Source organism: Neovison vison, chromosome 7, assembly GCF_020171115.1.
Source record: "Neovison vison isolate M4711 chromosome 7, ASM_NN_V1, whole genome shotgun sequence".
In the NCBI taxonomy this organism is placed as follows: domain Eukaryota; kingdom Metazoa; phylum Chordata; class Mammalia; order Carnivora; family Mustelidae; genus Neogale; species Neogale vison.
The window spans coordinates 135,367,177-135,394,490 of NC_058097.1; the positions used below are offsets into that span (position 1 = coordinate 135,367,177).

Genomic DNA, 27,314 nt, shown 5'->3' on the forward strand with positions numbered 1-27,314 from the left:
TTACAGAAGGCCAGATGTTTACCTCCTTAAGCCCCATGTTTGTTTCTGTCCAATTGAATTCCCTTACTGAATTTCAGAAGTTTGTAGAAGGGTTTAATTCCATCTCAAAGTCTGACTTTAGAAGTCATTTTTAGTAGAAAGTATTATTATGTTGTTACACTTTGGATGTCAACTCAGTTTAGGGTTAATACTCCCTGGAATAATTTTTGTCCACTGGAGATCTAAAACACTAGTCTACTCCATTGCTTAGAATTTGATTTGTACATGGAACTAGAAAATAAGCACGCAAGTCAGTAACTTTATTATCTAGCAAAAATTTCCCATTACAGAGCCTCTTCTAAGTAATTTATAAATATTAACCCATGTAATAGCCACACAAAGTAGGTATTGTGATTATCCTCACTTTGGAAATAGAGGATTTCAAGTAAAGACAGATTAAACTTACCAAGAATCATCTGGCTATAAGTGACAGTATCAGAATTTTAACCCAGGTAATCTGTTCTTAACCTCTACTCTCTATTTCCTCTAAAACTTGGTCTCTTTGTTTGAACAACTTGGGGACATAACCTCCCCTGTTGATGATCTGGTATTGCTACCTATTATCTGTGTGACCTGGTCAAGTTATTCTGAATTTTAGTTCCTTCATTTCCAAAATAAGTGTAATAATAAAGGTGGTATAAAGTTTTTTAGAGGAGCAATTAAGATAATGGATCTGAAAAATCTTAGGAGTAAAAAGTAGGGCTATATTGACACCAGCAGTTGTTATTAATTATAAGGAGTCTCTGAGAATTTATAAGACTATTTTATTAAGATATTGGAAAGAATTTGTAATTTTTCCCATTTTATTTTTCGTACTTTATCTGACTTACTCCAACTCATCCTTGAAAATATCAGATTCTCAAACAGAGTATCTCTAACAATAAACACTTGGTTAGATCCTTCTATTGATTAACAATTATACTTCCTTCTTCTCAATAATTTATTTTCTTTGGATTGAATTTATGTATTCATGGTCCAATTTTTAATCAGACTGTAAGATCTAATAGAGAAGGATCTGCATCATATTCAAGAATCATTCCTAGGGTACTACACAAAGTTGATGCTTTATCTACTTTATCTATTGAATAGATAAATACATTATATTTCTTTCCCTTTTTCAAACATGTAACTCCAGTTGCTAGCATAACCTTAAAATATGTTAAGCTAAAAAAAAAGTCAATTAAGCTAAAATTCTTAGAATGTGCCTCTAATGTTCCTGAGTTTATGATAGTGTGAGATGGATCACGGCTCTGAATCTGGCTTTTATGTTTTTATTGAATAGGCCATTTTCTCAATATTCTCCTGATGCAATAAACAACTGTATATAGAGAAAGAGTCAAGGAGCTTGTACGAAAAATAGTTATGGTGTTGTTCCTCCTGGGATAGAAAACAAGAGATGTTAGGAAAGAAGAGAGGGGTGATACTTCATTGAAAAAAGCACATAAATTAAAAAAAAGAAAAAGAAAAAACCAAACAAATAGAAATAATTATTCATCCATAGGTCATGGGATGCATTTTGAGAGATGGTATTGAGAAAGAAGAATATATACTTTTTTAATGGCTAGGGAGAACAGAATTTCATGGCCTTCTTCTACTTGGTGGAAAATGGGATAAAGTGGGAAAATATTGTATAAAGGTCTGTGGGAAGAAGAAAGCAATGGCAAGTGAGAATAGATAAATCAAAAATTGAGGCTTCAATGTGAGTCCAAAACTAAAACCTCCAGCAATTATTAAATCCTACAGAAGAAGAAATTGAAAAGGCTTAACAAGAAAGACACAACCCATATCCATTCATTGTGTTCACAAAACCTATTTGTTTGAACTCTGGATGTATGATCAACTTCCTATTTGGGTGTGGCCCTGTGAATGAACTGGGGCTAATGAAATACAGGCGGAAGGTAGGTAAACCACTACTAGGCTTGACCCATATATTGTTCCCTTAGGATCCTCCAAACACTCCCTTCTCTTGTCTTCTAAGAACATGCAGAAGATCCACCAGAGAACTGAGGGAGAGTAGGTAGAAACACTAAAATAGCCACATGACAGGCCACTCACCAACTATTATTATCCAAACTGGGCTTGGCTTGAGCAAGCAATCAATCAATTTTTATTTGTTAGACCACTAAGATTTGGGGCTTTGTTTGGTATGGCTCTAATGTCTTAGTCCCTGTGGGCAACTGTAACAAAGTATCATAAACCATGTGACTTATAAGCAAGAAAAATTTATTTTTTACGGTTCTGGAGGTTGTAAGGTGAGGGTGCCAGCATGGTCAAGTTCCGCCTACAGTCTGCAAACTACAGTTCTGGTTGTATCCACACGTGGTAGAGAGTAGAGTGGGAAGCAAGCTCTGCTGTGACTCTTAGGAGACTGACTAGTCCTACTCATGAGGGCTCCATTCTCATCACCTCATCTAATCCTCATTAAATCCCAAAGGCCCACCTTCTAACACTTCACCTGGAGGGAGAAGATTTCAACATATGAATTTGGAGGGGACACAAATATTTGGTCTGTGCATTCTAGCACCTTACTCTAATAACCTAAGTTATATAATAAATTCTCCAATTTAATAACTTGAAAGTTCTGGAATAAAAGAATATTTTGGTACTTCACTTACCACTACAGGTTTACTGTTGTCTTATATGAAACATAGTAGACAGAACATACTTGATGTTCATTTAACAAAAAACACTAAGGAAATTATTTCAACAAGCACTAGGGGAAAGGATCATAAAGAAACTGGTATTTTCTTCACCAGTACTAGTTCTCTTCCTTTTCCTAATAATAAATTTCCTAAATGTAGTGGGGCACATGGCACTAGCCGGAGAGGACATTTTCAGTTGCCCTTGAGAGCTAAGTGTAGCCATGTCTATTTGACCATAGAGATAAAACAGAATTGACGAGAGACACTTCCAGCTTATGTTAGAAGGGAAATGGACACACATTTAAAGGGAAATGGACACACATTCCTCTTCCTACTTTGTTCTCTTCTTGCTGATTAAGATGAAGATATTAAATTGAAGATTTATTTATTTATTTTTAAAGATTTTATTTATTTATTTGACAGAGACACAGCGAGAGGGGGGAACATAAGCAGGGGGAGTGGGACAGGGAGAAGCAGGCTTCCTGCTGAGCAGGGGGCCAGAAGTGGCCCAAAGCAGCTTGATCCCAGGACCTTGGGATTATGACCTGAGGCAAAGGCAGATGTTTAACAACTGAGCCACCCAGGCGCCCCTGAAATGAAGATTTAGAATGTCTAGATGTTGGGAGTCGAGGATGGTAGAACTGCACTACCAATCCTGGATTATCTATTTCTGTTGAAGTTTCATGATAACAAAAAACAAAAAAAACAAAAACAAAACAAAACACAAAAAACCCTGTCTTTTTTAAGCTGCATTATTTGGGTTTTCTTTTTACAATATTTTAAAGTGAGCACTAATAAAGGGAAGGAGAAATAAATAGATTAACTCAGCAATATCTTATGGAACTAATGACCTGTAATCTTGGAAGGCATACTTAGAAAGTAGTTGCTTTTGGCTTCTTATCCTTATTAATTATCATATTTCAAGTATCTCTGCCTTTTTTATCTCTATCCTTTTTATCAGTATATTCTCTTCTACTTATTTAAACACTCAGATGATAATTCCAAGTTCATTAATGTTCAAAGCTTCTATTGATAACTCAATTACTGTGAGGCAACTATCACAAGATTCTGAATTTACTGGAGGATGAAAAATAAAAATAAATAGAGTTTGGGTTAAAATTATTGATAAAAAGATAATAGATTTCAAATAGTATGAATAAATCTTTAAAATTATTTTAGTCATGGGCATCTGGGTGGCTCAGTGGGTTAAGCCTCTGCTTCGGCTCAGGTCATGATCTCAGGGTCCTGGGATCCAGTCCTGCATGGGGCTTTCTGCTCAGCAGGGATCCCGCTCCCCACCCCCCCCCGCACCCTGCCTTCTGCCTGCCTCTTGCCTACCTGTGATCTGTCAAATAAATAAAATTTTAAAAAAATAAAATAAAATAATTTTCTTCATCACAGTATAACAGAGGCTTTCCGTATTTAACAAACGATTCTTACTTGAAACTCGAACACTTGGAGATAGATAGTACAGAAATATTACCTCCATTTTGTAGATGAAACAGTTGTGCTATGTGAATGTAAATAGCCTACCCAGGGTCTCATGTCTTGAGTTCTAGGGATCTCTCTGCAAGGATGGTAGTATACTTGTCAAATTTCTAAACATTTCCAATTGAGATTAGGAGATCAAAATTCAGTTTGATTTTGGATTCTAGCTCTGCCACTTATGATTGATGTTGCTATAAGCAGATGACCTTGCCTTTCTGATATACTCTTTTTTTAAATCCATAAAATGGGGATAATAAATAAAACTTACCACTTAGGATAATGTTGATAAAAGGTAGAACAAAATTTTTGCTAAAGTACCTAACATTTAGTAACCTCTCAACAACTGTTAGCTATTAGTTTTTTTAAGTTTTAGCTTTAAGGGAGGATAGATTTATAGCATAATAAAAATGTACAACCCTAGGGAGTTCCATTTAGATTATTATTTTATAATTTCCTTCTCTGGAGCACAATATAATAAAAGTTGGATGGCATCCCTAGAGTTGTATAAGCAGCAACTTTAATGAATTTTTAAAAAGACCTTGATAGTTTTTATCTCACACATACTTGGCATTGTAAACAATCTTCTACTTCACATGTTTGCCCCTGAATCTAGCTAAAGCTCTATTATAAATTTCCACTGAAATCTATAACCAACGAACTAAATAATCACTTTGGGATATTCTCCCCTTCTTTTTAAAAAGTTTTTATTTAAATTCCAGTTAGTTAAAGCATAATATTAATTTCAGTTAAATTCCAGTTAGTTAAAGCATAATATTAATTTCAGGTGTACAAGTTAGTGATTCAGCACTTCCATACAACACCTGGCGGTCATTGTAAGTGCACCCTGTAATCCTTATCACCTGTTTTCCCCATCCCTCCCATCCAACTCCCCTCTGGTAACCATCATTTGTTCTCCATAGTTAAGACTTGATTTACCTTTCTCTCTCTCTTTCTTCATCCCATGTTCATTTGTTTTGTTTCTTAAATTCCACATATGAGTGAAATTATATAGTATTTGTCTTTCCCTGATGGATTATTTTGCTTAGCATAATAATCACTAACTTCATCCCTATCTTTGCAAATGGCAAAATTCCATTTTCTTTTATGACTGAATAATATTCCTCTGTGTGTGTGTGTGTGTGTACCCATATCTTCTTTATTCATTCATCAGTTGATGGACATTCAGGTTGTTTCCTATTATACATAATGCTGCTATTATAAATATTGGGGTACATGTATCCCTTTGAATCAGTTTTTTTTGTATCCTTTGGGTAAATATCAAGTATTGCTGGATCATTGGGTAGTTCTACATTTAAATTTTTGTGGAACCTCCATTGTGTTCCACAATGACTACACCAGTTTGCATTCCCAACAATACAAGAGGGTTCCTCTTTCCCTGCATCCTCACCAACACCTGTTTTTTTCTTGTGTTATTGATTTTGACAATTCTGACAGGAATGAGATGGTATTTCACTGTAGTTTTGACTTGTATTTCCTTAATAATCATTAATGTTGGGCACATTTTCATGTGTCTGGTGGCCATCTGTATGTCTTCTTTGGAAAAATATCTATTCGTGTCTTCTGCCCATTTTTAACTGGATTTTCATTTTTGGGGGGTGTTGAGTTTTGTAAGTTCTTTACATATTTTGGGTACTAACCCTTTATCAGATAGTTTATTGACAAATATCTTTTCCTATTCCATAGGCTTCCTTTTAGTGTTGTTATTTCCTTCACTGTGCAGAAGCCTTTTATTTTTTTAAATTTAATTTTATTTTCCCAGTGTTCCAAGACTCATTGTTTATGCAGCACTCCTAGTGCTCCATGCAGCACATGCCCTCCTTAATACCCACCATCAGGGCCTCCCATCTCCCCACCTCCTTCCCTCCCAAAACCTCAGTTTGTTTCTCAGAGTCCACAGTCTCTCATGCTTCGTCTCCCCCTCTGATTCCCCCCAATTTACTTTTCTTTTCCTTCTCCTAATGTCCTCCATGTTATTCCTTATGTTCCACAAATAAGTGAAACCATATGATAATTGACTCTCTCTGCTTGACTTATTTCACTCAGCATAATCTCCTCCAGTCCCATCCTTATTGATACAAATTTGGGTATTCATCCTGTCTGATGGAAGCACAATATACCATTGTATATATGGGCCATATCTTCTTTATCCATTTGTCTGTTGAAGGGCATCTTGGCTCTCTCCAGTTTGGTGATCATGGCCATGAAGACTTTAATTTTGATGAGGTCCCAATAGTATATTTTTGTGTTTTTTTCCCCCTTCCCTTGGAGACGTCTAGTAAGAAGCTGCTATAGCCAATATCAGAGAAGTTATTTCTTGTATTCTCTAGGATTTTAATGGTTTCCTGTCTCACATTTAGGTCTTCCATCCATTTTCTTTTTTAAAGATTTTTATTTGAGAGAGAGAAAGAGAGAATGAGAGAGAGAGACAGAGAGCACGAGAAGTAGAAGGTCAGAGGGAGAAGCAGACTCCCCACTGAGCAAGGAGCCCAATGTGGAACTTGATCCTGGTACTCCAGGATCATGACCTGAGCTGAAGGCAGTCACTTAAACAACTGAGCCACCCAGGTGTCCCTCTTTCATCCATTTTCAATCTATTTTTGTGTGTGGTTTAAGAAACTGGTCCAGTTTCATTCTTCTGCATGTTACTGTCCAGTTTTCCCAGCACCTTCATTCCCAGCACTTTTCATTGAAGAGACTCTATTTTTCCCATTGGATATGATTTCTTGCTTTGTCAAAGATTAATTGACCATGTGGTTGTGGGTTCATTTCTGGTTGTCTATTCTGTTCCATTGATGTATGTGTCTATTTTTGTGCCAGTACCATACTGTCTTGATTATTATAGTTTTGTCATGTAATTTGAAGTCTGGACTTGTGATTTCTCTAGCTTTGCTCTTCTTTTTCAAGATTGCTTTAGCTATTCAGGGCCTTTTGTGGGTCCATACACATTTTAGGATCATTGTTCTAGCTCTGTGAAAAATGTTGGTGGTATCTTGATAAGGATTACATTAAATGTCCAGATTGCTTTGGGTGTATAGACTTCTTAACCGTTTTTGTTCTTCCAACCTGTGAGCATATTCTTTCCATTTCTTTGTGTCATCTTGAATTTCTTTCATCAGTGTTACAGTTTGCAGAGTAGGTCTTTCACCTCTTCAATTAGGTTTTTTCTAGGTATCTGATGGGTTTTGGTGCAGTTGTAAATGGGATTGATTCCTTAATTTCTCTTTCTGCTGTTTCATTATTTTTATGTAGAAATGCAACAGATTTCTTTACATTAATTTTGTATCCTTGGCCTGACTGAATTTCTGTATCAGCTTTAGCAGTTTTTTAGTGGACCCTTTTCTAGTTTTCTGTATAGAGAATCATGTCATCTGCAAATAGTGAAAGTTTCATTTCTTCCTTGTTGATTTGGATGCCTTTTATTTCTTTTTGTTGTCTGATTGATGTGGTTAGGACTTCCAGTACTATGTTAAATAACACTGGGGAGAGTGGACATACCTGTCTTGTTCCTGACCTTAACAGAAAATCTGTTGTGTTTGTTTGTTTTCCCATTGAGGATGATCATAGCTGTTGATTTTTCTTATGGCCTTTATTATGTTGAGGTATGTTCCCTCCAAACCTACCTTGTTGAGGGTTTTTATCATGAATGGATGTTGAACTTTGTCATATGCTTTTTATGAATCTATTGAAATGATTATGTGATTTTTATTCTTTTTTTTTAATTAATGTGATCATGTTATTGATTTGCAAAACCCAGGAATGGACCCCACTTAATCATGGTCGATTTTTTTAATGCATTGTTGGATTCGGGTTGCTATTATTTTACTTAGAATTTTTGCATCTGTATTCATCAGGGATATTGGCCTGTAGTTATCTTTTTTAAAAGTGGAGTCTTTATCTGGTTTTGATGCCAGGGTAATGTTGGCCTCATAGAATGAACTTGGAAGTTTTCCTTCCTTTTCTGTTTCTTGGAATAGCTTGAGAATAAATAATCACATTGATCCTCTTAATCTTAACAGTAAAGAAGAAAAGGATAATTATTCATGGTCTCTGACATGAAATTGATTGACTCTAAAAAGATAGAGACTAGAGTTAATCCTTGTTATTTGAATGTGTAACATTTTATTTTAGGTCAGATTTTCCCAAGTAAGTGTTTGAAATGTATAAATCAAAAGAGTTTAAAAGACTATTTGGAGAAACAAAATATATAAGGTGATGGTAATCATGGGATCTATGGTCAAATTAGTCAGAAATTTTTCTAGTTAAACAAATTTTTCTCGTTAAACTAATCAAAACAGCTTTCTATACTGTAGAACTTCTCAGATTTCTTATTCTAGGATGTATTATGTTTCCCAAATACTTTAGTCTAATGATCAACTTTTCTATTTATCCTACTACTTACATATCTCTTTAAAAGAAATATAGATTTTTCATAGATTAATTAGACAATGTATCTCAGATTCCCAAGGCTAATGACATATAACCTTTTACATTTTTCTTCAAACCAGAAATTTGACAACTGCAGGACTTAAAAATAGGAGGAAGGCTCTTTCTTAACCAGTGAGCTAGACTAGTCATCTACTTGGCCATTGCCTCGTTAAAATGTTTCTGGTCTTACTTCACTATAACATAAACAGTAGCTATTACGAATTTATATGGAAACTTATTCCCCCATAATATATGACTATAAAATAAAACTAAATATTAATGCTGTTTGTATAAATCAAAACAAGGTAAGGCTATCTAAGAAGGATGGTTTGTAAGCTTAATAAAGATGTTTTAGAGGTATTCGCAAAATTAGAGATGCAGGTATTTCTTGTTCTACTAGAAGAACCATGATGTATATTTAAGGGAATTCTCTGTAAACAATCTATAGATTCAGATGAATTGTATACCAGTTTTATTCTCTGGGAAATAATTCTATTAATCTAAAACTGGCAAGAAAAAAAGTAATAATAGCTATTTGTGGAATGTGACACTTAGAATAAAATCTATATTATGTTTGTCCTAAGCCTGCTTTCCCACATATCAATAACCGTAATATTATCTTGGGTGGTGCTACAAATTGTATCTCTTGATTTATGAATAAATCCAGCACACAAAAGTATCATTAATTTCTTGACCAAAAGGACCCTATATTAGGGTCTTTTATCACATCCATCTATTTAAAAGTAGATTTCAAATATTGGTCTAAAAATGTTTCTTTGTTTCTTGGTTTTGTTACTTTTAAATTAAAGTTGAAATTTTCAGATAATTGTAGATTCACATACAATTATAAAAAATTATAAGGAGAAATTTTATGTGCTCTTTATTCAATTCCCCACAATGGTATCACCCTGAAAAACTATACTATAATATTACAGTCAAGATATTTTCCATGTACTAGTTAAGATAGAAGACACTCATATAGTGAAATAACCTTGTATGAAGGATGTTAAGACTGTGGTTTTCTTTCTACCCTTTTTTTTTAAATGATATTATCCTGTTAACTTTATGTTATTGACTTCTACTTTGGTAAGAGAATACAATCTGTATGATTTCACTTCTTTTAAATTTGTTAAGGTTTCTTTTTGGTCTAAGATATGGTCTATCTTAGTCTATATTTTGTGGGCTCTCAAAATGAATGTTTATTCTTTTGTTATTGGGTGAAGTGTTCCATAAATGTCAATCAGATCCTTTTGGTTGATGGTGTTGTGAGTTCTTCCAAATCCTTGTCGATATTCTGTCAAGTCTTATAAATTGTTGAGAAAGAGGTACTAAATTCTCCAACTGTAATTGTAGATTTGTCTATTTTCCTTTCAGTTTTATCAGCTTTTGCTCCATATACTTTGGAACTCCTTTGTTTGGTGCATACATATTTAGGATTGCCATATCTTCTTGGGAGAATGACTCATTTATCATTATATGATGAGCCTCTCTGTCATCTCAGTGTTACTGTCCACGGATGGCCTTTTTCACTTGAGCATGAGATTTACTTGGTGTGATGATTTTTGTCTGAATCCTAAACATTTTGGGTATTATGTTCTGAGACTCTGGATCTTATTAAACTCTGTTTTAACTGGATTTCTCTAACTCAAGTCCAGCAAGGGAAGGGGAAACAAAATATTGCCTCATAAATGCAAGGTGGGGATAGAAATCCAGTTTCCCCAACCGACTTGTTCTCTACAAGCCTCTATACTTTCTGGCTCTGAGAGGTAGGAATGTCTCATTACTGCCCCCTACATGACCTCCACTAACACTGCAGATTGGAAGGCCTCAATATCCCCGGGACTGGGCACGTTGTTAGTCTGATAAGGATAAAGTTCTAGTCACCCCAGCTAACATTTACTAGTATGAGTGGGGATTCTACCACCTTTCCTTTTTTTTTTTCTTTTCTTTCCTTTCCTTTCCTTTTTTCTTTTCTTCTTCTTCTTCTTCTTTTTTTTTTTTTTTTTGGTATTTTTATTGTTTGAATGGCGTATAGTGGTTATTGCCTAAAAACTTTCTTCCCTATTTCTTTTGGCTAAAGAGAGCAAATTTATGTTGTTCTTTAGTTCGTTTTTGTCTTTTTTCTAAACTTCTTACTATTTCCAGGCTTCTTCCACTCTAGATCTTGGATATATGAGGCAAAAAGAAAGCACAAGGGACTCCTAACCACATCAAGAGGTCCCAGGTTCTCTCGCAAGTCTGCCTTATCTTCACCATTTGTATTATTCTGTTTTATGTACAATATACAGAGATTTTGGTTGTACTGAGAGAGGGGAATAAGGAAATGTGTATCTACTCCACTTTCCCAGAAGTGGAAGTCTATGTACATTTATTAGTTTGTTGACTGTGATTCTTCTGTATTTTTGGTCTTCTAAAAATTCCTTTGTTTTTGCACAATGATTTCTTCTAAGATACCCACTCAGAGTGGAGTGAATAGTGCTGGGCCATAGAACAGAATATGATTGAGAGGATAACAGAGACCAAAGTTCTGTTCTGGTAACCTAGAGAAGCCAGAATGGAACATACATACGTAATACTTTTGCTGCACTCATAAGTATGATGGTTATCTAAAAGAAAAGCAGTTGTGCCATTGTTTGCATTGAGAACTGAAATAACCATGCTTTTTATGGAATCCATTTCTACCTGAATACACAGCTGAGACATAAACTCTGGTTATTCAGACAGGCATTTGGCAGAAATTTTCTTGATATTGGGATCTATAGGATCTATGGAGAATGTCACTTAAAAGAAAATAACTGATGGGGGGGGCACTGGGTGGCTCAGCAGAGTTGGTTAAACCTCTGATTCTTGGTTTAAGCTCAGGTCATGATCTCAGGATTCTGCAATAGGGCCCGACATTGAGTCTCATGCTCAGGGGAGAGTCTACTTGAGATTCTCTCCCTCAATATCACTGGGTAGTGATCCTTCCACTCTCTCTCAAATAAATAAGTAAATCTTAAAAAAGAAAAAACCCTGAAGATAATGTTTTGCCCATGATAAAATTTGTGTTTTTAAGCAAAAATTATTTTGAATTTTGAATTTTTGAAATTTCAGTTTTGAATTTTGAAAAATTTAATACCATCACTGTAAGCTCAAGAGATTCTCAATACCTTAAACATTTCTGAATGAATATGACTTTTTGATATTAGACATATTTCAAAATATGAAAGATCAACAAGTCCAAGGGAACCCATATTTTGCAAGTGATATGTTCTTGATATTACAAAATAAATATGGGGGGATCCCCTCATAATATAAGATAGATTTTAATAGGTTGAAATGTAACAAGTATAAAAACTTCATTTTATGGCTTCATATTTGACAATGCAATTCAACTTTAAATAAATAACCATTTGTCAAGTTTGGCTTTATAAAAAAAATTAAGATCCACAATTACTGGGCGACTGGGTGGCTCAGTGGATTAAGCCTTTGCCTTAGGCTCAGGTCATGATCTCAGGGTCCTGGGATTGAGTCCCACATCGGGCTCTCTGATCAGCAGGAAGACTATTCCTCCTCTCTCTCTTTCTCTCTCTGCCTGCATCTCTACCAACTTGTTATCTCTCTGTCAAATAAATAAATAAAATCTTTAAAAAAATCCACAATTAACAGAATATATTTTTTTAAAATATTTCTCCTTATTCTAATTTTATATATGTGTGAGGCTGGGTTTTCTTCAGGTTCCCACCAACACCATATCATAATATCACTGAGTGTAGAAGCAGACATAGAATCCAGATGTCTTTTTTTTTTTTTGCAAAAATATAAAGAAGTGGCATGCCACTTTCCATTGTTTTTTCAAAATATATTTAATATATTTTCAATATATTTAATTATGTTATTTATATGGATTTAATAATTTTTGTTATTTTAATGAATCAAATATTTTCTTTTTTTTTAGTTTTTAGTTTTAAAAATGGTAAGTGGCTATAGATATAACCCACATAACAAAGTTTTATTGGTGTACTCCATATTTTGTAATAGCTGTAAATAGATAATGAAGCCAAAATATTTTAGACTAACCACTGTAGAAGATTACAAGGCAGTCCTTCATAAGACATAGTTACTTTGTCTTTGGTGTCCTGAAGTCTCTCAACTCATATTTGTTAAATAAACAAATAAATGTATAAAAATAGAATCCTGCTTTTTCTTTGCAGTGTTTATTATTAATGAATGCTGGCATTTTCCCCAAGATTTGTCCCAAGGAAGTGAAATTTCCATATGTCTAATGCCTGACTCTACATTTAGAACAGGTGCATTATTATTTTGCTCCTTTCTGTGACCTTAAATGGAAAATAAGATTATCCTTCAGCAAATAGCCATTTTCGAAAGTGAATTCAAATGACGAAAAAATAAATAAAAGCTATCTATTATGAATAAATACATATGAGGAGGACTAGTAACTTACTAAATTATAAGGGAAGTTGGGACAACTATTGCAAATCACAAGGACAGGAGTAAAGAAAAGGAAACATTTCATGTGTATATAATAGGAGCTAGGTGTATGTATATTCTCACAATAGCCTAAACAGGTCGTTATTAAATAGATTTTTAAAATGAGGAATGTTCATAATGTTAAAACCAGTACTCCTATATATTGTTATATGCCTTCAAAATCAGTGTTTCAATCCACTTTATAGAGATCCGGGAAGTTCCTCTCTCTCCAGTGTAGCTTTCCAAGATGGTGTTCGCCAGTACATAATAACAGCATCTCTTAATTCATAGCAAAGATGACACATGCCTTAAATAAATTTCTTTACTTTCTCAATATTCACATTTGGCAAAGACAATTTTCATAGCATTACAACAAGTCAGAGAGGGTAGAAACTGAAGAATCGTTTAAAGCTGTATAAATAAATGAGGACTAACACTCCAATTTGTTTTGTTTTGTTTTGGTTTACAGAGAGATCTCAGGGTATATCATTATCACATTTGTTGCTAAAAGTTTACTGAATATCAAGCAATCATATCCCAACACTCTAAACTATTTGTTTTTAAAGTATTTTTTTCTGAAAAGAAAATACAAAACTGTGAATTTCTACTACCCAGATGTCTGAACAATGACACTAAGTCTAAAGAAATCTGTTTACACAAAATTTAAAGTGCCCCTTAATGGTCAAACATAGTTTCTACCAGGCGATCACTATATCCTGGCTAGATAGTTTCTAACAGCCAGATAAAATAAATGTATTCTGACCTTGCCACCTTCCTGCTTTGAGAAAAAAGGCACTGATTAAGAATTTAACATACATTTGATATATAGGAATTACATTTAACTTATATTTTATGAACCTATTTCGTAAGTATTAACTCCACCCTGAGTTCAGCTAATGCCCTACATCTCTTAAACATGTATATTAAACATGTATATATATCCACAAAGCATTCTCCATAATATAACAGTCCTTATTTTATATCAGCTTTTTAAAAAGGTAATGTTATATCCTGATTTAAGAAGCACATTCAAAGCAAACCCACTTGAAAAGTAATACACAGGATACTTGTTTAAATTCCCTACATGTTATTGGAAGGGTCCTATTTTCCCTGAGAATTTGGAGTAAAGAGAAAAGAGGCTACCCTCAACTCAAATGAGTTGAATCAGCTCATTCAACTGGAGGGAGTCACAGTTTTCTAAACTCACTGGAATAACTACTTAAGATGGTGCCTTAGTTTGATCAATGGATTTTAAATATCATAGGACTGTTGTCAAGATTAAACAATATAACATGTACAAAATGAGAATGTCTGGCACACAAACATTTTTATTTTTATTATTATGATCAGGAACACTGATCATAGGGCTGGCAAAGTGGTAATTCTGGGGAGGTCAGTAATCCAGGCATGGAAAAGTTTTCTTGTTCTAAGTTTCTCAAAATCTTTTACCTCTGTTCTGAGTCAGGGAACACCAATCTATACCAGGCTGTTTGGCTTTCCAATTCCCTCCTGATCGGTAAAGGTGTGCAGGAGAGGACTGGAGTCTTCCCATCACTAGAATGTCCCGTCCCACTGAAACCATCTCCTTGGCGTTAAGATTTATACAGTTGGTCTCAATGGAATTTAGTTTTTGAGTCTGTATGATCATTTCTGGATGTCCTAATAAAGTCCATTTTTCAAACACAGACACTGAGAACACAGTCATATGAGACTTCACCCTGACTTGCCTTTCTCTTCAAATATGCACATAAAATGCCAAAACTTCCATTTTCTTTCATTAAAGCCCACAGCTATTTTTCTTTTTTTCTTTCTTTCTTTCTCTCTCTCTCTCTCTTTTTTTTTTTTTTTACTTCCTTGAACTGCTTCTCAAGAAATCCTAGTAAATGAAGAGGTGAGAGGCTTCCCAATGATATATTTGGCAGTCACAATAAAAGAGGGTTGAAGGGCTGCCAGAAAGAAAAGTTCTGGAGAATCACAGTAGCAGGTATTTCTGAAGAGCTGTTCTAAGAAGACAAACTAGCTTTTTTAATGGTGTCTAGCTTAAGAGGACAAAACAAGGACAAATGATGAGAAATCGATGGAAGATCGATTCGATCTCAGAACCATCCTCACTGTGTTTCTCACCTGTCCACCTCGCATTTGCTTACCGAGAGCTCCTGATCCTCTCTACTCTGGAGTGTACAAAAGTTGCTCTACTCCAACCAACTCATCTGTATCTCAGTCTCCTACCTGAAAACAAGCCCTCACCATCCGTCGCCCACCCCAATGGCTCACTGATGAATCATCCCGCATTCTGCTGCAGCCACTAGCTTCAGACCTTATTAAAAGAGAGAGGACAACTTCCTCCTACCTCTCCTGACTCACATTTTATAGAGCAATGTTTCATAAAACAAGGTTTGTAGACATATTTTTGAAGATACAAACATTGTATCATGGTTTTTAAACACTGGGTTTTCAAATATCTCTCTTCTACAGGGAAGCTATGAGAGACATTTACACAGAAAAAACCTTAGTTTCTTAATTCTCTAGGGATCTGTGGGCCTATTTTTAGGAGCCTATCACTTTTTTATCCTCTAGAGTAGATTGAAATAAAGGGATATTGTGATACATTCTAAAGACTTTACACCCTTTCTTCTCTCCCACTGCAAAGTTAGTATTTCAGCCATACACAACTTCTTATTTTTTGGTAACTAATTTCACATCTCTGTTCCCTGTGCACATTGTCCCCTCTGCTGGAAATGCTTTTTCCTCCTCCCTTTTTGGTGAGAATTTACTGATATTTCAAGACCCAGTTCTATTTTCTTGGGAAACATGTCTGGTTTATCTCTGGGTTCCTACCTCATTTTATACTGCCCGTCACATTGTGTTTTCCCCATGTGCCTGTGTGGGATTTCCTCATTGGATAGTAAGCCCTTTGAGGTCAGAAACCATGTAACTGTCATCTTTATACATCTTTAAGCATCCATAATTTCCTATAGTATCGGGATCATAAAAGTGTTCATTAAATTGAATAGAACTAAGTGGTTTTTTTTTTTTTTTTCCCCTCAACCTGGAGCTTTTTGTTGTACCTTGTGAGGTAGGTTAGTCCCTGTCCTTGAATGGCCACCCCGGAATGTTTTCATAGTGGTGTCTCGGCACAGTACAGGATGTTGGCGTGAACACGTGACATGTCTTCAGCTCTAAGTTTCTATGATCTTAAGTTGCACTGTGTTTAGGGTTGCGAACACAACTTTAAATTAGAATTGTTCCTTGTTTTTGTAACTTTTTCCCTTTTGGGGTCACAGGAGCTGCCTTTTCTCTTACCTCCTTGTTTTTGGGAACTCGCCCTGAAAAGTTATTTGTCTCAAAAAATGCTATCTATCTCTCTGTCTGTCTCAAGAAATTTTTTCCATCATTCCCCCTCCCCATTTTTCTACTACACCTAGCCCATCATGGCCCATTTTCTCAGGAGTCAGTCCATACTTGTTTTCTAAGCTAATTGTCAGAAAAATTAATGAGTGATAACTGAGTTGTCAACAACTAACCCTGGTTTAACATAATTATAGCTGCCATTATTAAAGAAATGTTATAAGTTCCTTACATGTATTATATCATTTAGTCTTAACACAAACCCCATAAATTATTATTTTTATCTGCATTTTAAATATGGTGAAACTAAGGCCCAGAAGTGAAATAACTTATTCAACGTGATATATCTAGGAAGTGGTGGAATTTGGATCAACTTCCAGTCAGTTTGATTGCTTTTAACCACTTCGCTAAACTGGCATTCCTCCCTCAGCCCCCAACACACATGCCACTGCTAATTTTGCATTAGCACAATTATAAACTGTGAAGTACAAGACACCATGGACAGTCAGAGATTTGGATGTGAGAAGATTCTTCTTTGAATCCAATAGCCCACACTGCCTGGTGACCAAATATTTAGCCTAATCAGAAGACTACATTTTATAATGTATACTTATTTTTTTCCTTGCTTTATTGAAGAACATGAGCCTCTTTTACACAATTCACAAGTGGCACATTTTCAATATTTATTTCAACGTTTAAATCTAAGAGGAAAGCTGAGGTTACAAAAATAACTTCAGCAGATGAAAACACAACAGCTCCTCCATCCCAGGACTTGCTGTGAGAATGTGTTCCATGGGATGTACATTACACACCTCTCACAAGGCTGGAAAGAATCAAAGGGCAGCAATAACCGTGAGGATCAATCAAAATTGACCATTCCACTCCACCTACATTTATTGAGAGAAGAATGCAGTAGCTGTCTTTGCTCCTGCTTCTCCCACCCTGTGCTCCTCACAGCTATACTCACTTGAGCACTCCTATAGGTCAAGACATCCCACATCCCACCCTATTCTGATTTTAAAATGTGTCCGGTGAGCAAGACTTGCTCCCAGATCTTTGTTCCTGATATCCTTCCCCACAGAAAGGAACCATTGCTTCTGAAAAAAATATGACTGATTCAAGCCTGAGGCACTACAGATACAAGATGGCTCTAGAACACTTTGTTATATCAGAAAGAAAGAAAATGCTAAAAAAAAAATAATAATGGGGAGGTGAAATAGAGACACAAAAGCCAGCTTGAATGGGGTGCCCATAGATGGAATCTGGGACCGTCTAAGGACTAAGATAATTTTACACCTTAAAGAATTATATACCATTAAAGAAATCCTGAGAGCTGAAAGTCTTTATTGATATCATAGGTGGATTAAAATAGATAGATAGATTATCTACATAGATAAGTTAGATGATAGATAATTAGATGGATAGATAGATAGATAGATGATAGAGAGGAAGCCCACCAGGGAGGTGGGATCCTGCTAACAGTAGAACCTTGAGTGCTAATAAATGTAAAGAAAGTGCTGAAGATAGAAAAATCATCAGTTTGTAACAACCACTGGATGGCAACTGTAGGAGAATGTAGAATATTTGCACAGTGTTTTAAAAATCTCCATGTAGTCAATTTATTATTTTGAAAGAGAGAAAATAAGTAATTATGGAGTGGGGAAATTGGACCATATCTGGAGCAGATGATCAAACTTCACATCACCAATGTGAGACAGATGGTTGTCCTCTGCCTCCCAAAGGGATACTCTCTTAGAAAGACACAAAACCACCTACAGAGAATTCTGGATAAGAAGGCATTACTTGCACCCATTTATGAGGAAATATCAGACAGACTCAAAAAAAAGGAAATCCTATTTACAAATGGTAGGAGAAACTGTATTCCCCCAAAGTGCCAATCTCATTAAATTAAAAAATGCGGATCTGTAAAAATATTTCAGATGAAAGAAGGCTAAAGAGACATGGCAACCAAGGTTACCTACTCTAGTCTGGATCCTGTTATGGAGGGAAAAAATGTTATAAATGACATTATTAGGTCATTAAAAACAGAATATAAATATTAGATTAGAATAAAGCTTTATATTAATATAGAATCTACTGGAGTTAATAACTGGTCTGTGATTTTGTATGAGAATATTCCTACTCTAAGGAAAAATACACTGATGTATCCAGGGATAAAGAGTTCTAATCCATACAACTCACCTTCACGTGGTTCAGTTTGGGAAAGAGAGACAGTGAACGAGATGTTATGTACACACTAAATGAATATGGGTTTATGTGTGTCTTTGTATTATTTTATTGCTGTAATTTTTCTATAGGCTTGAAATTATTTCTGAATAAGAGGTTAAAGAAAGGGATAAAAGAAGTGCCCTTGATCAGGGAAAGCCTTTGTTTATAGCTCAGATCAATGTTTGCTAATGTTTTCCCACCAGTATGTTGGCAACACACAACAGGGATAAATAAGCTAAGTGGTGGGTTAGGTGCAATTTGAAATGCATTCAGTTTTATTTATGTATTCAGTTATCAAAAACTTACTGAGCACCTGTCATGTGCCAGACAACGTGCTATGGTATGGATCAACTTCCAGTCAGTTTTTTCTTCTCCTCAAAAGCAGGCTAGACTATGTGTGAATAAGAATAATAACTGCATTAGAAACTCATTTGGAAGCCACTGGCTGAGTTGACACAACTAGTTCCAGAAAAGAGTAGCTCTTCTACCTTATTTCTGTGACCAGCCCATGTTCCTTGACGTTTCTTAGTAACATAATTCATGCTTTCTCACTTCTAGAAAATCTGCCGAAAAACCTATGGATTACTTCTGTTTCCTTAAGGATGAGGCCTAACTTTGCAGTGTCATTAAGTCAGAATTTGGAGTCCTGCTGTTAACCTCTGCATAGTCCAGTGGGACACCCAATCCTCCCAGATGGGAATTGCCAACTTGTGTGTGCACCTTTGTCTCAGTGTATAGGCTCTGAGACTCCTGGCACCATGCACTGCTTTCCAATATTATATCATTAAAGGTCCAGTTTGATATATTTATTGTTCACTCTCAAGAAACTCTCAACCCATTCTGGTTCATCAGAGTACAATGGAAAGGACTCTTGGGTTTTGGCAATCGACAATTCTCAGAACAGATTTAGCTCAGTCACTTAACAAATGCTTATAGCCAAATTATATAAAATTTCTAATTCTGTCTCCTCTCTTTAAACTCAAAATAATGGTGCTCTATTTCTCAGAGGATGGTTGTAAGAATTAAGTGAGACAGTGTTTGGCACAGTGATTAGCTATAAAATGTTAATCATTTTTACTTTCAGAAGATAAACACAATTTTTATTTTAATGACTGGAAGCAGGATTCCTCCTTAGGGTGATATAGGCGATATACTCCTTGTTTCAACTGCTTCTCAAGGAGAGCAAGGCCCAAAGGTTATGGTTGGACGGACCCAAGGATGTGAAAGAGACAGTAAAACTATTCTATATAGTTGAGCAACAGAAGTTAGAAGATAAAACAACAACCACAATGACAAGAAAACAAAAAAAGAAAGTTAAGAAGAAAGAAATGAGAGAAAGTTTTGTCTACACAGTAGGGTGCCAAAGAGGTAGATTGTTTAGTGTTAAATGTGGAGTTGTTGACTTTGCAACAAGTTAGCCCTCTCTCTCACCAAACTTCCCATTAAATCTGTGACTTGAGTGAATGTTCTTGGTTGGTTGGTTGGTTTTGTTTTGTTTTGTTGGTTGGTTTTGTTTTGTTTTGTTTTCAGTTTGTTTCCATAATGCATATTGAGGTGAAAAAAGTGGGTTCTGTGACCAGGACCACATGAGCAGGGAAGAATCAACAGGTGCTGAAGAAAAGCAAGCAGGACTGAGAGCTTTGTAGGAAGAGTAAGATCTAGAAGAGCCTCTGAGAAGGAATCTCTGACAAAGTACAGCAATCTTGGGGAATAATGAGGTGGCAACTTAACCTGAAGTATAGATTTTATCCCTATTATAGGCAAAAGAATGGAATTGGCTAAAAAAGCCTAGTGTTCAAAGTTTTTAAATTAGGTAAAATACTAAAACTTGCAAAGTATGATAGATCCACAGTCTTTTATCTATAATTCCAAAACACTACATGGTATTAAAATGTTTTGTTCAGTGTCAGTACTCTGTCAGTGGAAAAAGCTGACCTTATTCACCATTGGGCTGCCCATGGCCTTTCTTTATCGTGACAGCGGGTGTATTTGTACCTTTTACTGAAGAGTCGTGTGTGTCAGATTACGGTGTGCTGCTCAGATTCTGTGAGGATTGTTGGCCACATAGGCATATATGCCACTTGTCCTTAGAAAATTCTGGATTCTTAAACATATCTTGGGTTTTGAATAAGAGATTACAAATAGGGGTTCAGGAAAAAAAAAACAGAGGAAATTTTAAATGAGTGATAAAAGGGGATTACCTTCCAGTGTATTTCTAAAGCTGAAATTGGCAGCTTTATCCATGGAATCGGATTCGTACTGGGTCAGACTTAGGCAGAATTCCACATCAGCAGAGGAAGGGAGCCTCGGGGTCCTGGCTTTGTCGTGGTTTCCAGGATTGCGCAGTAGCGGTCCCTCGGGAGATCCGTCGCATAAAGCCTGCCGGCTGTTGTACTCCTCCAGGCGGGTGCAGATGATCTACACAAAAACCTTTATGTTAAAGGAGTTGTGACCACCTCAACATCAAACGGGGGGTGGGGGAGGAAGGCAGGGAGATTCACCTAGAGGTTCATATTTTAAAGGAAAGAAATTGTTAAAGGAAACAACGTTCTGAGGGTTGTAGAATAAGCAATGAAAGCTAAAATCTAGAACAGAAATTCTTGTCTTGCATCTACTTAAGAAAATGAATTAAATTGCCTAGGCCTCAGTAATCAAAGGAGGATAGTAAAATGACTTCATATAATTTTGTCAAATATGTATTTGTTGAGAACATTAATCTGATAAGCATCTGTTAAACATCCATTGTAGGACTTTGCTGGATGTATGCCCACAAAGCTAGCCCTGTTCCCGAGTTTACATCTGTGCCAGCTCTTGTTTTCTCTCTCCACATATCTTCTTTTGGCTCTCACATGTTTCCTGGCTTACATCCCCACTACCTGGTGAGAACTCCCTAATTCCTATCTCTGGTTCAAAACCACTCCTCTGGGGTCGCCTGGGTGGCTCAGTCATTAAGCGTCTGCCTTCGGCTCAGGTCATGATCCCAGGGTCCTGGAATCGAGCCCCGCATCGGGCTCCCTGCTCAGCAGGAAGCCTGCTTCTCCCTCTCCCACTCCCCCAGCTTGTGTTCCTTCTCTCACTGTGTCTCTCTCTTCAAATTAATAAATAAAGTCTTTAAAAAAAAAAAAAAACACTCCTCTGAACTTGAAACCTGTATCTTCATCTCTGACTTCCCATTTCCGTCTTATCTCCTGTGCATCTCACATGTCACATGTAGGCTCCCCAAACTCTGTTCCTCTTCCCGTATTTCCTATCACACCACCTGTCCTGCCACTCAAACCCATGAGTCATCCTTTTTAAGCCAGAAACTGGTGAGTTTTCATTTGTATTTTATTCTCTTGAGTCTTTCACTAATGACTGAAATCATTAGGCAGTCTTGTCGATTGTACCTCCAGAACATAGCCGGAGTCTGGGTACCACTCTTCAGTTTGCTTACAAATGTGGTGATCTGACTGCTAAAGTCAGGTTGGCTAGCCTTCTCTGAGCATTACACGTGCTTCTCCCTGCCACGACTTTGTTCATGTCTATGCATGCTCACTCCTTGGCATGGATCTGACATCTGACCTCATCTTCAAGGCAAAGGCAGTATTTTAGAAAAAATCGACCCTGTTAACTCTCACTTGGAAAGAAATTTGAAAGGATCTGACTCTAAATAGGAAGAATGTTGAGGAAATCTTCACCGAATTACTTTGCTCATAGTTTCATTGATAAGTAGGCAGAACAGTAAACTAGGATAAAAATATTTCACTAAAGAAGTCAAAAGGAGCTCTTTCAGTATAAATACAAAATAAAAAAATTGTAAACAATTTAAAATATCACACCATAATTTAATAGGTAGATTTATCTTTATTTTTTCATCTCCGTGTTATATAAATTAATTCATCTTAAAATCATTGATGACTTAAATTCAGTGAGAGCAATGAACTAAGTAGCAAGCTATTAATCTTAACTCAGAATAAAAAGTGCCCAAGAACCACCCTGCCATGACAAACTTTTCCGAACAGGCACATACTTCCGAACAGGAGGCCTGTGCCCACTGAGTAGATAACATTATTCTTTGCCAAATGTAGACTTCATTTACTTTAGACTCCCTTGATCAACAATCAGTATCATCTCCCTTAGAAAATGTGGTCTCCACGAGGACAACTTTATTATTAGGAATTTCCACAGAATCTAGAATATAGGCTCAATCAATATTTGATGGATGAATAAACAAATCAATGGATGAACCTATGAATCGTCTACAAACTATAGACGGGTTCAACAGCCTTCTTAACTCATCCTGTAATTGGTGCCAACCTCTACCCTAGAAGATATTTTTTTAAACATATCATTTGTATTAAACATACAATGAGGCCCTTTTCTGATCGAGATCATGAGGAGGGCATCACTGTGTACATTTTTAAAACTTCACACAACCACCTTGTAGATTTATATGATTTTTTCCCCCTATTTTAATGATGAAGAAATGCAGTCTGAGTAGGGAAGAATACAAAAGGCTAGTAGCAACTGAAACCCTGTTTTATGATGAATGCTTCTGTGGACAATAGGCAAGACATGGAACAATACTTTAAAAGTGAAAAGCCTTCCTGGTCACTTGTTCGCTTTACAGTTAAAAATAATCAAGACAATCTTATCAGTCTCCTGCTCTAGTGAGTTTGCCCTCTAGAGAAACATAAAAGCAAATTCAATTACCACGCAATGGAACTGAACGAGACGTGCCCCCTAGGAATGGCTGCTACTGTGTTGAATGAGAGACACTTAGAGAAGCTTTTAATTTGGGGTCACTAAGATATCACTTATGAATAGTGTTGTGTGGTGGGAAAGAGCTGGATGCCAAATTCCGGGAGATGTGGGCATCAGTTCCGACTCTGCTACTTACTAGCGATGTGTCAGTGAGCGTGTTATTTAGACTTGCTAAGTCTCAATTTTCTCAACAGTAATAGGAAATCACATTAAATATAATAGGATATAATAAAAATATACCATTATATAACATAGTAATGTATAATTCACATCTACTATATTAATGATAAAATAAAATATAATAGAAAGTAGCACAGTTTTACTATATTAATAATAAAACAGTAATAGAAAATAGCACAGTTTTTTTGCCCAGCAAATGTCAGTTTCCAGGGTTCTTCACAATTTATGACATTCCTCAATTCTTTTATCCACACGTAGTAATTGAGAACTAGGTCTGTTGGATGACTTATCTAAGGTCATATGATGCTTCGAGCCAGAGCTAGAACATTAATACACTGTGCTGATTCGAAATGTATATATCCACAACATTTATTACTGCCTGTAAATGGCTTAGGAATGGTTGAATAAAGCTAAACTAGCTTTTGCATTGAATATAATATATTGGATTCCTTTATCAGTCAATTACCTAGTCATCATGGCAGGTACATAAATGATATCATTTTCATTCCTGTTGGAATAATAAACCATATCAGGACTTTTTCAAAAGATCCTAGTACCTCAAAAACTCCTACAGCAGACTTGTTTAAATTAGAGAGGTTTGAATGGAACTATTTTTGCTGAAATGCCAACTGCCAAGTGACTAAGTGTTCAGATGACTGGATGTATTAGTAACAAGGAGGAAATCTACCCTGGTTCCAGAAATAATTTGAAAAACTTAGTTCCAAGTCATCATGTTTGTATTTGATACAGGAGACTCAGGGAGGGGAGATTGTTAGCATGATGGTTAGAATCATGGAGATTACAGTCAGACATGATTTCTAGTACTGACTATTATTAGCTACATGACCTTGAGCAAATCCCTTAAACTCTCTGAGTATTAAGGTTTTTCATCTATACATGGGGATTATAACAACTTTTTATGAAGGATCAAATAATGTAACATATGCAAAGCACTTATTATGTAGTTTCAAATAGAGTGTTTAATAATGATCGCTGTTGGGGTATCTGGGTGGCTCAGTCGGATGAGTGTCTGACTTTTGATTTCGGCTCAGGTCATGATCTCATGACGATGGGATGATCTCATGGTCGTGGGATCCAGCCCCAAGTCAGGCTCTGCACTCAATGGGGAGTCTGCTTGAGAATCTCTCTTCTCCCCACCCCACTCTGGTACATGCTCTCCCTCTCTCTAAAAAAATCATTTTTTTTTTAAATAATGACAGCTATTATACTATTATTTAATACAAGACCATTGGGCATGCTACCAAATTGTTTTTAACCCCGGCTCTGTAACACTGGCTGAATATTCATTATGGTAATAATGAATATCGATATATAAAAATGTTATAGTAATAATTTCCACCCATGGAACTGAAAGAATGTGTCAGATACTAAACCAGTCATTTTACATTAACAGATCCCATTGAATTCTTCCACAATAATGCCTTAAGATGTATTATAATACTATTCTAATTTTAAAGAAAATATTTCCCAGAATAAGTAACTTATTCAGTATCTTGTAGCAAAATTACAAAAGTCCACTGAAACTCATGTTTCTGCAACTCAAAAGATTATACCCTTCCACTACATTTTTTCTGCTTTCCATTGCATTTATTGCTTTCATTAACACAGAATACAAGCATATATAATAATTGCACTCCATTTTTTTTCTGTTGAGATAAACCAAAGGTAAAAGACTCTAAATAACTTGTTCATTATCACCTGGCAAGTGGCAGAGGTCCTCTGGTGAGGAAGTTCTTCTTTTTCAAATTTCAACACAGGTGATTTATAGCATAGGATGGGGGAAAGAATCAAGTGTTCCAAGGCAAATGAAAAAAGAGAGATAGAAAGAAGAAACAGACGTATTAATGGAAGTGAACCTAGATGGTGTTCTCTTAAGCTAAAGTATATAGCAACAAACTACCAGCTATTAAAAGCTGTCAGGAGCAAAGATTCTATTAGGGCATTAGAGATTTATCTGGGGAAGAAAAAAAAAGTAAACCATATGACATTCCACAGAATCTTTTCCATAAAGAAAAAAAGAGAAGCTGTTATTTCGCTGAGCTGTTGTCATGGTTACCTAAAACCCATGACTCTCTGCTGAAATGTGACTTTTTTTTCTTTTTTCTTCCCACTGTTTGCTTCCATGTGATGTGCTTTCCCCTGATGAGTGGATTCCCTGGCCACATTTCACTCATGTGTATCATCTAGGAATGTTTATTTCTCTCTGTTTTGGTCTGTCATGACAGCTACCTTGATACATCTTTCCTTTTTATGGCTGGTCTGTCTACTGCTTGCATAACATTGGAACTGATTGCATTGAGCACAGATGTTTGTACATTAACGTTATTAAGTAACCCCCATCTCTAAAAATATTGGACTGCTTTAACTGATCACAAACAAGTTTCTACATTAAAAGCTCTTGGCATTAAAGAACTAGGTGAGAAAATATATACAGAAAAGACACAAATTCTGAATCTGAGAAAAATTATTTTCTAAACATACTAACACTAATTCATATATTATTTTATTTAATAGAAAATTCCGTCAGTAAGTATTGTTATTCTTGCTTAAATAACACTCAGATATATTTTAACTTGCTTTTCTCTATTGTATATATATATTTTTTTCGGCATGCATATACATACATATATAGAAACCCAGAGAGAACTACAAAAAATGTTTTATTTTACATGTTGAGTGAGTCAGCACTTATTTTGCATTGATGTGTCCTTAGCCTTGGGGATCCAGTGCTCTACAGAAGTATGGTCGAAGTTTCTAGAAATCTAGGCATGGGGAGTTTAATTTTTAATGTATGTTATTGTTAGAGGTGACATTTCTATGATTCTTAATTTTGTTCAATTCAGCATACATTTATAAAGCCCATTCTATGCCTATATCATGGTTCTGGGCTCTGCGGATACAAAAATAAATTAGAAGTGGTCTCTTCCCTGTAGCAGCTGACATTCTGATAGACAAAGACAGTTCTGAAAACAATGACATGAACTGAAGTTTCTATCATATAAATCTGTACAAAGTGTAATGATAACTCAAAAGGGTAAGGGTCAGTTCTACCTGAGTAAGGCATGTGGATCAGAAAGAATCTAATGGGATATTTTTATTGCAACATAAATGAAAAGGTCTACATCGGAATATCGATGCCAGTTGTCTGTGCAACTGAATTTTAAGGGAGTCCAAGTGGCTACAAGTCAAATTTTATATCCGTAAATCAGTGACCTAAATGATCTCTTCTGAGCCTAAATGGTTTCTTATTAACAGAGAAACAACATTGGAGTCAGAGACACAAGGCTTCAGTCCTCTGCTGCGTGACCTTGGACATATCCCACCTTTTGGGGGCCTCTATCTTCATTTATAAAATAAGGGCACTATACCACAAACCCTGAGTGTCTCTTAGCTCACAGTTAGGAAATGCTATGAATTTCTAAAAACTGTTTTTATGTTGCAAAACTCCTGGAATTGAGGAAGAGATGGAGGCTTGGCACTAGAGGGGCCAGCATTCTAGCTGGTTTCCAAGGTCCTGTGAATCCGCAGTCTGGAAGCTGTTTGATCCTCACTTTACATCTCGATTTGAGCGTACAATTCAGGCGGATACATTTAAACTAGGGGTATGTTTATTGTAGAACCTGAGTTTCTAAAGTGAAATCGATACCAGAATAATTTCCAGATTCATTAAATCAGTGATTCTCAATGCTGGCTGCACATAAGAATCAC

General features: G+C 35.9%; 1 protein-coding gene across 1 annotated transcript in view; it reads right to left on the reverse strand.

The window, feature by feature from the left end:
• TYR (tyrosinase) overlaps positions 1-27,314 on the reverse strand; it is a 113,907-nt gene that overhangs the window by 82,817 nt on the left and 3,776 nt on the right. The window contains exon 2 of the mRNA XM_044258342.1: positions 20,864-21,080. Within this exon, the coding sequence (XP_044114277.1) occupies positions 20,864-21,080 (217 nt within the window). The remainder of the gene's footprint in view (positions 1-20,863; positions 21,081-27,314) is intronic.